The sequence below is a fragment of the Ahaetulla prasina genome, chromosome 1 (assembly GCF_028640845.1).
Source record: "Ahaetulla prasina isolate Xishuangbanna chromosome 1, ASM2864084v1, whole genome shotgun sequence".
NCBI classification, from domain to species: domain Eukaryota; kingdom Metazoa; phylum Chordata; class Lepidosauria; order Squamata; family Colubridae; genus Ahaetulla; species Ahaetulla prasina.
The window spans coordinates 256461704-256475912 of NC_080539.1; the positions used below are offsets into that span (position 1 = coordinate 256461704).

Consider the following 14209-nt stretch of genomic DNA (forward strand, 5'->3'; position numbering starts at 1 on the left):
GCTTAGGTTCATCAAAGAACTCAAAGTTCATCCACATGATACCAAGAATGGTGGGGAGGGAGTGAAAAGTGATGCAAAAAAGTAGAGAAACCAACCTCTCCATTATGCCTGCCCACCCGTTTCTTTGGGCCAGAGTTTTTGTAGAACCTTTTCAATATGGAGCTAAGAAGTGAACATTTTGCAGCTGCAGAATGTTAAAAAGAGAGTTTCTATTCATCTTTGTAACTATTAATTGGCAGGTCCCTAGGAAGAAAGGTCTTAGGGCTATTGTTTGTAGTGGTCTTGTTCTACCCTCAGCATGATTATCTGTGACCTCCAGATAAGTTATAGAGATCAAATGCACAAGGAAAATAACTACCAGGTTCACACATTTATAATGACCTTGGAGCATGGCATCCATTGGTCGGATTTAGCTGAGGGACTGGCTAACACAATGTTTCCCCAAAAATAAGACCCTGTCATATATTTTTTTGAACCCTGAAATAAGCACTTGGCCTTATTGCCATGTGCTCAAAAACCCGATTGGGCTTATTATCAGGAGATGTCTTATTTTGGGGAAAGCAGGATAGTGTCACCTAGAACCATAAGCTACTGATGAGACCATGCATCCAGAAATTAACAAACGACTGTATATATGAACATATATCTTCAACATACATATATACATATTTTTCACACACAAACACATATATAGCTATATATTATACACAATTATATATATAAATATGCACAATTACATATAAAGGCATGCAGAAACATGAATGCACACAGAGGGACAGAAATTTTATCAACTGATTTTATCAACCCATCTGAAGATGTACAGGCAGAAATGCAGGTGTCCACACTTTTTAAGGTAACACTTCTCTTACTAAATCACCATAGCTCCAGGGCCAATAACCAAGGTTCCTTCATCCAGCTTTTCCATTGAACGTCATCAAGCAAATCTCAAAACTCTACAGCGTTCTTCAGTGTAGAAAATTAGATTTGGGAATCCCATAGGCAGATGTCAGAGAAGAACCAAGGGAAAGCTTGTGTGATTATATCAGAAGGTGAAACAGCTATTTTATGGAAATTATTACTTAATCATGCTTCCAGAGTGTAACATTTTTAACAATTCCTGAAGATGAGATTATATTCAGTCCCACTGCAAGGGAGCCTTGATATAAAAAATTCAAATTATGGGACCATGACAGAGAAATATTATTTCACTGTGATCTGTTGCTATGTGCAATGATCATAAAAATTTAACTCACCTTAAAATATCCTTGCAATATGAAGTAAAAGAAGTGGGTGAATGATGATCCATTGTCAGCTGAGCTATGTATAGAATTATAGTGCTCTATCAAGGAAATAACTGAGGTAACAATAAGGTCTTCTAATATCCCACTGTTTGGTACAATAGCATCACATGCCAGAAGAAGATTAGTTACTATTAATGTGTCCTTATTTTTTTTTCATATGCAAAGTCTAAAGGATAGGTTTGTTTCTTTTCTGTGTAACTAAACCTGTACATCTAAACCACTTATTACAGAGGCTTCCATATAAATATCTATGTGGTTGCATAATAATCTTCTCTATTCTTCTGGATGCTAACTTTGATATTACAGCTGGCCATGAGATTAAGTCCTGTTGCAGGAATGGGAACATATGGTTCAGATGTTGCTGAACTACAATTTTTAGCACCCTTCCCTATCAGCCATGTTCCTGGGGCTGCTTGGAGTTGTAGTCTGTTAAGATCTGGAAAACCATAAACTGAAAACATCAATTGACTGCTCTTCCAGGTAGAGAATTTATCATTTGTCAAAAGATGGAAGAAACATTAATCTTTTCAACTGACCAGAATGTAACAAGTGAGAATGGCTTACACATTAAATAACATTGGGCATTTCATAGAAAGCTTGCCATCTGTTAATAATTGGGGAAGAAGATACAATCTGAAAAAGAGGGATTTGTCTAGATGAAAAAGGTTAACCATCTACAAATTGTTTGATAAAACATGCAAAAGAGAAAATTATTTTACAACATTTGCATGTGTTAGCTTTTATATACAAATGAACGTTTTGAAATGGTGCCTACAAGACATGTTCTACAATAGGAGGAAACACTGTTGGGGTGATTTATGTTCAGCTGATTGTTCATGTGCTAACAGTTAACAGGAAGGTCTCCCTTTTTGTGGCTCCTTAAATTGGACTATGTTTAAAAAAAGAAGATAGGGGATTATGATATGGGGAAGTGTTAATGGAACAGATAATAATTGTACATGGAATGGACTTGGGGCAGGATGGAAGGCAGATGGATAACAAGAATTAAATAGATTTTGAAATCTTGAGGTATGCAGTAACCCCAAAATAATGAGATATGGGATATATCAAAGGAAGGAAGCCACTATCTAGGTAAGTCAATGTGCTAAGCTAATACAAGGGAAAATATTAGTATGCTGAATAATGAAAGTAAGTTATCTGATGAGGGGGTCAAAGAACAATGTGGTGTTTATGGAAACAGAGGAACAATTAACCCAAAGTGAACAATATGAATAATGTGCAAGAGTATAAGGAGTATAGCTGCACATATATTTGGTGTAATAAGGTTGTGGAGCAGATAGGATTGTGATTTTTGAACCACTGGAATCAAAATGACTTGAAGTGCCTTGTTTTCAGATACAAGGTAGCTTGAAGGTATAATATCAAACCTATCCTTGTGATGTAGGTTTATGCAATCACCAACTCAAACACCTCAAACCCATTCACTCCAATAGTTCCTACTGGGACTTACTTAATGGCTTTCTTTTCACTCCGGCATCGGCTGGAATCTGGAGTTCCCACAGTCTCCAAAGAGTTTTTATAACGCTTGCCCTAAAATGAAATGGAAAAAAGATGTATAAAATTGTAATTTGGGAGTGACCTCTAAAAAAGTATTCTTTAAGGGAAGAATAACTTACCATATACCTGAACAACTAAACTCAGGGAATCCTGATCCAGGAAAGGCCACAATTGGCACACAACCCAAAGTTGTGCAAAGGCTCTCCTAGCCATAACTGCCACCTGCTCTTTGAGCAGGAGTCACAAGTCCAGGAGAACCCCCTTGATTGCGGATCCATTTGGGGTAGTGCCACCCCATTCAAAGTCAAAGAAGACAAAGTCCCAGATCCTGCATCCCTGTGTACCCAAAACTGTTTGGTCTTTCCAGAGTTCAGTCAAAGCCTGTTGACCCCCCTCCAGGTGCCCGCAACCTCCATTTAGGAAGAAACTCAAGACTACCTTGCCTTGAGTCTTTTTTGTACACGAAGAAGGGAAGGGAAATCTGTCAGGATTTCAAGATGCTGTTGGTATACCTCATAACAATGAAGTAGAGTTCTAGTAGTTCATAGGATGATTGTTTACTGACCTGGTCTACTTTGAAGGACTAACATTAATCTTCTAATATGTACTGAAACTTTCTGAGTTCCACACTGAATGAAACACAGTTTCTCTTTTTTCCTTTATTTTTATTGCTTCTAAACTAATAAAGAAGCCTGTAGGAGTTCACCTATCATAGTTCCCTCTGCTGATCTTCTGGAAATTAGACTGAATCCTGTTCACAGTGAGGGATTCCATATGCTACGGAAGACAGGGAAGTCTCCAAAGACCAAACTTGTTTTTCCTACCATCACATCCACAGTAGGGAAAGAACAAGCCATTTTTGGATTAATTGAACTCTAATTAATTACGTTTGCAGTAACAAAACACATGCCATAAGATAATGAAGTGTGCATTTTCCTCTTAATTAGGTCTTGATTATAAGACCACTTGGTTGTGATTTCTGATGGCAGGTTCAGTGTGCTTCATGATTCTAGGGGCAGACAAGAGACAATTATGGCTAATTAGGAAACCATTAGCAGATGAAAGCACAGGTGCAGAGGGAAAGCAGTTCTATGCTACTCTTTGTGCAAGTTCTCTGCTGCAAAATGAGTAACTTTAACTTAAGTTTCAGTTTAATTTAAGGCATATCAGGAGTTTGATTAGGATCAAGCTCAAAACATCCTCCTTCTTTGGCTAGGAGGTTTGATGTCAAAGAGCAATAATTATAACATGAAAGGATGAAGCTTCCAGTGAGGGTTATTGTGGACTATAACATTTTCACAGGAGCTGAGAGTTGTTATGGGCAAGAATTCTGGCTGGAGGGTAGTTGCTGACTGATGAAATCTCTCTGGGTTAAAGAGAGACTGTGAGATAACCCACAGTCCTCATGAGTAAACTGCAGAAATAAAAGTTTTTGCAGTTGTGATGGGAGTTGAACAGCTGGACATTATTGGATTCCATCTATGCTCGCAATAATTAATGTACCCTTTGTGGACAAAGAGTCCGGCTATTCACATTTCTTAAACACTTTTGGAAGTAATTAATCTACAGATAAGGAGAGATTTCCTTTAAGGTAAAGATTTTTTTTAAATTTTTAATTGCTGTTTAAAATAATGACAAAAGAAAAATTAAAAAAACCCCCATAAAAATACACACATTGTCAACAAAATAAAAACATAGAAACTGCTTAAAAAAAGGAAAAAAGGATATATAGTATATTATTTTTGCAGTAAATAGTTCAATATATAGTTATTTAAAGTAATTATTATTCAAGTAATATACATGTTTTAATACATTTAAATAGTTATCTTTTTTAAACCTCTCTATTTTGTAAAAATAAGTCCCATATTTCATTATCTCTGCTCCAGATAACTAGGATATCAGGTTGTACAGGTAATCCTTGACTTACGACCATAATTGAGCTCAAAATTTCTGTTGCTAATCAAGACATTAGTTAAGTGAGTTGATGATTTGAAAAAAATAGATAATACACAAAGAGCTTTTTTTGTACCCATAGAGTGAAAGATAATTTTATACTTGTACTTTTATTTGCTGCAGAGAAAATCAGAAGCTACTTCTTTCTATTTTGCTTCATTCTTTCTTTTTGCATTTTTCTTTTCTTTTCCCCTTTTTTGCACTTTATATTAGTTCTTGTTAGTTTTTAATCTTCTTTTCAAAAGTCTTAATAAACAATTTTACTAAAAAAATTATAGTAAGAAATAATAAGAAAGGATGCTAGTCTGATAGCAGATAGCTATGTATATAGCAAATCCAAATTTGAAAAGGTTTCAAAGGACCACAATATGGAGCAGAACATACTTGTTGAAGTATAAAGTGATTGGAGAAATATCAGGCTGGTAAGGATAGGTGGTTAGATTATGTCTCTTCTCAATTTGTCTTGAGAAAGTCTTAAGAATCACTGGACTCCAAAGCAAAATGTTATACTGTACTTATTGCATAGCATGTTGCTAAATCTATTTTTGTATTTGTATTTGGATTTGTATCCCGTCTTATTTTTTGCAAATAATTCAAGGTGGCGAACATATCCAACACACCTTCCTTCTCCTATTTTCCCTACAACAACTCTGTGAGAGGAGTTGGGTTGAGAGGAAGCGATTGGCCCAAGGTCACCCAGCTTGCTCTTATGGCTAAGGCCAGACTAGAACTCATAGTCTCCCACTTTTTACCTTCTATCTTAACCACTAGACCAAACTAGCTCTCTGAATTTCTTTCTTCTATAGGGCCTATAGATCTCTCAAACCACAAGAATACATTTCCCCTCTGTGACTTATAACTTAAAAAAAATACAATGAACAAATTAAATTCATAACATTAAAATATAAGACCCTGGGAATAACCTTTTCCACATGATGAGTGTCCTACTTACTTGTGGGCCTACTTATGCAGAAGATATGCAGAAGATATTTTTTGCATTCTGGGGCCAAGAAGCGAGGAGGCAAGTTTTTTTCTTTTTATGTGCTATTTATAGGGAAAGAACTATACCACCACTGTGTGATTAAAAAGAATGCTTTAGATGTGTGGTGTAACTTATAAGTAAAAAGTGAATCTTCCAAGATGTCAGGCTCTGAAAAGTTATGAACCTGGTTGAAGCTCTCCAGGGATTTGAACACCACAGCCGGAATGAAATCTTTATTGTTGCTCAGTTTGTATCTGGGTGTTTTATCCTTGGGGTGGACAAGCTTCTGCCTTAATGTATTCTTGGGTTTGAAGTGTGCACGTATGTTGTGTTGGCTGGAGATCCTCCTGAGCTTTTCCAATATTCCTGAGCTTTTCTGATATATGACAAATTCCTTGTGTGTCCAATCCCACATGCCCAATAAAGAATTCTGTTCTGTTCTGTTCTGTTCTATTCTAAATGTTTTGTCAGTGTTGACACTGTATACAAAACTATTCAGTGAACGGCCCAATTTTGAGATTTTTAAGCACATTAGCAAATATTAGACAGCTATGAAAACGGTGGTTCTGCAGTACGAGACTCCGCACATTGTACATGCTTCTGTGATATGGAACTTAAACAGATATAATCAATTGGCAAATTAATGATGATAATGTGGCCCCACTTATATTTTGTTCTAATTCTGCAGGTAATACTCTTTTTGAATATGAACAATGGGTACTTTTGCCTACCTAGAAAAGCCCCAGAGATTCTAATAGGAGGGAGTGGCAGGAGAGAGAGAGAGATTAATCATACTGAAGGTGAAAAGAAGTGCAAGAGGAAACATTAATCATACTGAAGGAGAAAAGATGGGCGTTGAAAAATTGATTTTGATTATTAGAGCTTAAAAATAATAAGCAGAGGTTTTAGCTTAAGTGTGGTTAAAAAAAGGGGAGAAGGTAGATGTGCCACCATGTAGACTGTATAAATAGCACACTGATAAAAGAGAGGCATTTAAAGGTTTTTTAAAAAAAAGTTGAGAAGGAAAAAATGAGAAGACATTATCAATGTAAGAGATAGAGAGGTATCAGGAAAGGAAAGTCCCAGAAAATCATATGGAAGATTGCATTTATAGTGAGGGCAAGTAATAGACTCTTAAATTTGATTGGAAGAAAATTTTTAGCAGAGGTTTTAATAAACAATAGTATGTGAAAAAGGATTGACTCAGGTTGCCTAAGGAAAGGGGTGGGGGTGGGGAGAACAGAGATCTTTGGGAGTGATGAGGGGAGAGGAACCATTTAAGGCAAAAAAATATTGAAAGGTGGGGTGTTAGTGATTTGAGAGATTCCAGAGGACATAAAGTGAATGGAGATAATACTAAATAAATAAAAAACAGGCACTGGCATTTGTCCCATGTACTATAAAGATATGGCATACCTGAGATGGAGAGCAGTTTGGCATCTGGTGCTTAACCTCACCTAATGAACAAAGCCAACTGGGTGACCTTGGACCAATTGCTCTTTCTTTCTCAGTCCTAGGAAGCTGGCAATGGCCAACCACTTCTTAAAATTGGCTCTGAAAATGGCAGGGATCCATCCCTGCCATCCAGGTGATCACCAGGAGTCAACACTGACTTAAAGCAAACTGAGGAGTTTACAACTGAACAAGAAGAGTCCTGTCAGTAAATCATAAGGCAATAGGGGTACAGTAACATCTACTATGGAATTAAGGGAGAATGTAAGAAAGACACAAGTATTAGTGTGAATTCTGTATCTCTTCAATTTCAACTGAAAGAAAAGAGAAGAAGAGTACAACTGCCAGCAGAGTGGATGAACTCAATTACAGCAGTGATGGGAGCAGCCATGAAAAATCTTGAAGGAACACAACGTAGGCAGATCCCTTGGAGAAGTTCCACCTATATGGTCACGTCATGATCTCTTAACAATTGGGAGTGCTGGAATTTCCATTGCTAAGTGGCGGGGGTCACATGATATGGTGCTTTATGACGGCATTGCCTAGAAACAGACCCAGTTATCATCATTAACTGAGGACTACCTTCAGTCTTTCTTGGTAAATGGAGAAAGTAAATGTAAAGCTTTTTAAAATTATAATACATTTTTATTTTTTTTTTATAAAAAAGTTTTATTTTTACAATCTTATCAAATAATTCATCCAATGTACAGTTATATACAATTAGTCGGGCCTGCCCAGTCACCACCCCCCTTTTTAACCTTCTTCCCTCTTCTACCTTCTTTTACTTTCCAAACCTTCCTCTCCTTCTCTTATCTACCTCCTCTCCTCCCTCCACCCTACACTCTTCTCCCTCTTCTACCCCTCTTCCTTCCTCTTCTCCTCTTTCCTACCTCCTACTCTCTTTTTCCCTCCCACCATTCTAAAATGGCAACTGGTCAGACCCGACCCTACATTAATTATATTTATACATCTTCAATAATCCCTGTACATTAACCATCACTCCATCACTAACCTCAACCCCCAATTCCTTCCCTTTACCCCCACCCCCACCCGACTTCCCAGAACAAAATGCAGGGTATCAAAACTAACAATCATAATCTAAAATAATTCCTAAATTATAATCTCTAGTCTCTCCACGCTTATTCACACTCTCAATTCCCCTCTCCTTCAAAAATATATCTAATACAAATTATTTCCTAAATTTACTCATATGCTATTTGATATTTTTTTATCTGATACTTATTTTGAATATAATCAATCCACATTTTCCATTCTAAAATATATTTTTCTTGTGTATAGTCTTTCAAGTAAGCAGAGATTTTTGCCATTTCTGCCAGATTTGATACTTTAAGAGTCCATTCTTCAATTGTAGGTAATTCTTCTTTCTTCCAATATTGAGCAATCAAAAGTCTTGCGGCTGTTATTAAGTTCAGAATCAATTTAGTCTCTATAGCTGTACAATCCATAATTATTCCTAGTAAAAAGAACTGCGGGGTAAACTTAATCTTCTTTTCAAAATATTCTGCATGATCCACCATACTTTAATCCAAAATGCTTTAACTTTTTTGCAAGTCCACCATATATGATAATAAGTAGCATCTTCACAATCACATCTCCAGCATTTAGCCTGTACATTAGGATACATACATGACAATTTTTTGGGGTCTAAATGCCATCTATAAAACATCTTATAAAAATTTTCTCTCATATTTTGCGCTTGTGTAAATTTAACATTCCTCACCCAAATTCTTTCCCAAGTTTCCAACATTATTGGTTGCTGAAAATTTTGTGCCCACTTAATCATACAATCCTTAACCAAATCAGTCTCTGAATCTATTTCTACTAATACATTATACAACCTCTTAATATGCTGTTGACCTTGATCTCTCATTTGTTTTAACAAATTATCCTCAATTTGCTTAACACCTATTTTTTGATCTAATTTCCATCTAGCTTGTAGTTGTCCATATTGGAACCATGTATAATTTTTCCCTTCTTCCCCCATCTTTTCTCTAGATTTTAATTGTAACTCCCCCATTATAATACATTTTTAGAAATAAAATGGGTTTATAGTGGATTAGTAATCTTAGCCAACTATTAAGTAATAGTTAAGATTACTAATCCCATTATGAGCCCATATTATTTTTTTTAAAATATATTATAATTTAACAGAATTGCTGGAAATAGTGAGAGTTGCATTCCAATTAGTATGATAATTTGGAAAGTGTGAGTTAAGATAGTCTTTAATACAATGTATGATTTTATCAAACTTACATGTGTGAAAGAAATTAGATACATTTTTGTCTGCAACAGCAACCATTATGGTACCTCAACAATCTTATGAATTTTGGGTTTAGAAGAGGCTCTTTCTCTCCCTATCCGGCTGTTGTTGTTTTTAAAAAAATCAGCTTTCTCAAACTGCTATTTTTATTTCAAAGGAATTTTCATTGTTGCAACAATGAAAGCTTCTTTGAAACTCATACAGTCTGAACTTACATAATTAAACCATTGTTCAGGAATAATTTTCATTTTTTGTCACTCCCAAAATAGCTAATTTTTGCTACTAAAAAAATGGAGCAAGGCTGTATCTTAACATCTGAAAATGTCAGCTGAGCAAGACTAGAATTGCTCCTTTAGGCAAAATGCTTGAATTTGACAAAATCTTGTATAACCAGAAAAAAATAATTCTGGAAAGGTATTTTGGTATATGAAAGTAGCCATTTTGTTAAGAGATACTTCACATTTTGTACGGTGGTTGTGATTTATTAGTGCTCTAACACTGTCTGCAGCAGCAAATCATAAATTTATAAATAGAAATGTGCTTTTTAAACATGAAGGCTTGGGTCACATATCACATGTTCAACAATCATATGATTTGCTCAGTTTGGGCTGACTGTTCCTATGAATCTTGCCTACTATGTTCAATAAACAGACTTAAACAAACCATAGCTTAATGTGAAACATGAGCCAGCCACAATGAATCCACATCTGGGAACTATTATTGAAGGGTCACTCATGCTTCAATGGCTGGATATATTCTTGCTGCTGTCTAAAGCAATTTTGTTCTTATTATTTGTTGTACATCGAGTACAAAAAAACATTGAAAAAACTGAACGAAAGCAAATGAATATGGCTGCCCTATTGTGCTCCTTTAATCTCCTGATTGTAGCACAATTTCTTGAGCAGCAAGGTTAGATTATTTCTCAAGGGCCCTGTGCAGAAGGAGATTTGAGCCAAGTTAGGTAATTACACTTCTCACATTCAGGTTCAAAACCCCAGATCCCTCACATTATACTACTGAGGAATAATAGCCATTTTTTAATCTTGCTTTTATTATTATAGCCCATTGCACAGTAAGCCAGATGTTTGGACTGGATTTGGCATTTTTGTCTGCCTATCAAGTCCTTCCCAGGGACCTGGGATAGGCAGATGTGGATGTTTGATTGTGTTAACAGATATTGTCGCAGGATGTGAGCTGTTCAGAGTAAAGTGGCCTTTTGCAATTGACTAATGGTGAATTTGTCAATGCTGATTGTGTTCAAGTGGTACTCCAGTTATTTTGGAATTGAACTCAAGGCACCTATGACTATTTGGACTACAGATGCCTTCTTTTGCCATATTTCTTCTATTTCTATTTACAGGTCTTTGTATTTTGTTATCTTCTCCAGTCCTTCTCTTTCATTCTGCTGTCTCCAGGTAATGCCATACCTACTATCCAGATGTTTTTGTTTTTCTTATCAACAACTGTTAAGTCTAGGGTGTGTGTGGCAGGTGCTTGTCTGTTTGAATGCTAAAGTTTGAATGCTAATGTTCCAAAGCACTTTAGCTTCTTCATTTTCTAGGACTTTCTCTATTTTATGGTCCCAGCTTGCTAGCAGGCAAATGATACATCTTGCACATCTTCCAATGTACCGTTGTTGCTACTTTGTCATGCTGTTGCTTGTAGTCAATCTGTGTGGTCTTCTTGTAGCAGCTAATCAGATGGTCCACTGTTTCTTCCACTTCTTTGCAGAGGTGACACTTGCTATCTGTTGCTGTCTTCTCAATTCTGTATGTATTTGTTCTTAAGGCTTGGTCTTGTGCAGCCAGAATTAGCCCCTCTGTCACTTTCTTCAAATTTCCTGCTCTTAGACATTGCCAGCTCTTGTTATTATCTGCTTTCACTGCTATTTTTTAGTTTATTGGCCATGAAATAGTGTATTTTAATGTATTGGCCATGAAATGCTTTGTCCCATGTCTCCTTTCTGTTCTTCACTTGGTCTTTCTTGTAAGTGAGTTTGGTCTCTCTAGTACTCAGTAGACCTTCCTTCTTCACTATCTTCCATATATTCTTACAGTGCCCTTTCTTCTTCTTCTTCTACCATCTGATGTACTTGCAACATTCCATGCTCACTCATTTTCCTTGGTAAGTAGAGCCTGTCAACATCATTGCATGAATGAAGGCCATAATTCATTGTCAATATTTTTCTGGTCTTCCTATCCAGAGCCTGTTAATTCTGTTTGAGCCCAGTCTGTTATTCCAGCTGTATATCTAATGTCTGGAATTGCCGAAGTATTAATTGCCTTGACTGTATTTCCTCCCCTGAGTTTGGACTTTGAGATCTTCTTCATTCTCTTGATGTATTCATTTCTAACTTTTTTCTTGACTTCAGTGTGCTGGATGTTATTACTATTATTATAGATAATTCAAAATAGTGAAGATACTCATTTATCCTCCTATTTTTCCCAAAACAACAACCCTCTGAGGTGGGTTGGGCTGAGATAGAGTGACTGGCCCAAAGCCAACTAACTGGCTTCCATGTCTATGGAAGGAATAGAAGTCAGTCTTCAGATTAGTCCCACCAGGCCCAAGGTTGACTCAGCCTTCCATCCTTTATAAGGTAGGTGAAATGAGGACCCAGATTGTTGGGGGCAATAAGTTAACTTTGTATATAAATATACAAATAGGATGAAGACTATTGCTAACATAGTGTAAGCCGCCCTGAGTCTTTGGAGAAGGGCGAGATATAAATGCAAAAAAAAAAAAAGATTTCTAGCCTGGACCCTACCCATTTTTCAGTTGATTGTGGCATTATTGGAAAGGCTAGGACTACACTCAGTCATATACATTATTTAAACATTAGCTTTACTTACAACTGTTTCATGATCATTGAGAAAGAATCTATGTCACTGAATATATTCTAATGGCAAATAATGCAACGACGAAACAACTAAAGCAAACCTCTTTAACACATTCTTTGGCTCAGTTTTTGTTAACAGTGATGACACATATCCAACATTCCCAAATCGTACAAGCAATGAGTATGAAGACTTAACACATATAGATTTCACAGAAGATAATGTTGGAAAAGCTCTTTACAACTTGAAACCATCTCTATCTATTGGACCTGATGGACTATGTGCATACTTCTTAAAAAAACTTTCCACTAATTTAGCAGAACCCCTAAGTATAATCTTTGATAAAGCTTTCACGACCAGTTCCCTTCCCAATCTTTGGTCATTAGCCACAGTCATTCCAATCTTCAAAAAAGAAGACTCCAGCTTAGTTGTAAATTACAGACCAATCTCTCTATGCTGCGTCACCTGCAAAGTAATGGAATCTATCATCAACCAATCCATTACCTTCCACTTAGAAATACACAACCTACTCTCTAATAAACAATTTGGTTTCAGAAAAAAATTATCATGCAACTTACAACTTCTCCACTGTAAAAACATATGGACTACAAATCTTGATCTAAGCAAAACAATTGATGCAATCTACATAGACTTCCGCAAAGTTTTTGACTCAGTAGTACATAATAAACTTCTCCTAAAACTAAAATCCTATGGCATTTCAGGACCCCTTCACAATTAAATATCTGATTTTCTGTCTAAGAGACAACAAATGGTTAAAATTGATAATGCTCTATCAAATCCTGTTCCTGTCAAGAGTGGCATTCCTCAAGGTAGCGTTCTTGGACCAACTCTCTTTATACTATACATAAATGATCTTTGTGACCATATCTCAAGTAACTGTCTTCTCTTTGCTGACGATGTCAAACTGTTTAACTCCACCGACAATACATCTACCATTCAAAAAGAGCTTGATCATCTAACCGCTTGGTCTAAAATTTGGCAACTACAAATCTCAACCAGCAAATGCTCAGTCTTACATATTGGAAAAAAGAACCCAAACACTAAGTACATGCTTGATGGACATTACCTTACAGATGACACCCACCCTGTCAAAGACCTTGGAGTTTTCATATCTAATGATCTAAGTGCCAAAGCCCACTGCAACTACATAGCAAAAAAGGCTCTAAGAGTTGTTAACCTGATCTTACGTAGCTTCTTTTCCAAAAACACCACACTACTGACCAGAACATATAAAACATTTGCTAGGCCAATTCTTGATTACAGCTCGCCTGTCTGGAACCCATACCACATTTCCAACATCAATACAATTGAATGTGTCCAGAAACACATTCAAGAAGAGTTCTCCACTCCTCTGTAACCAACAAAATACCTTATCCCACCAGACTTGAAATCCTAGGTTTAGAAAACTTGAAACTCCATCGCCTTCGACAGGACCTGGGTTTAACTCATAGAATCATCTATTGTAATGTCCTTCCTGTTAAAGACTACTTCAGCTTCAACTGCAATAATACAAGAGCTACCAATAGATTTAAACTTAATGTCAACCACTCCAATTTGGATTGCAGAAAATATGACTTCTGTAACAGAGTTATCTGTGCTTGGAATGCATTACCTGACTCTGTGGTCTCTTCTCATAACCCCAAAAGCTTTAACCAAAAACTATTTACTGTTGACTTCACCCCACTCCTAAGAGGACTTTAAGGGGCATGCATAAGAGCACAAACGTGCCTACTGTTCCTTTCCTATTGTTTCTTTTCCTATATATATATATATATATATGCTTATACTTCCTTGTTTCTCCTCATATATATGTTTATATATTATATAATCTTTTTGTGTGATGCTTGTATATATTGTTATGACA

The 14209-nt window shown here is 36.3% G+C and overlaps 1 protein-coding gene across 3 annotated transcripts in view; it reads right to left on the reverse strand.

Annotated features, from left to right (window-relative positions):
* Positions 1–14209, reverse strand: part of SYT7 (synaptotagmin 7) — a 275578-nt gene that overhangs the window by 76293 nt on the left and 185076 nt on the right. For all 3 annotated transcript variants that reach the window (XM_058155459.1, XM_058155451.1, XM_058155467.1), the window contains exon 3: positions 2773–2852. In XM_058155459.1, coding sequence (XP_058011442.1) covers positions 2773–2852 — 80 coding nt within the window. The remainder of the gene's footprint in view (positions 1–2772; positions 2853–14209) is intronic.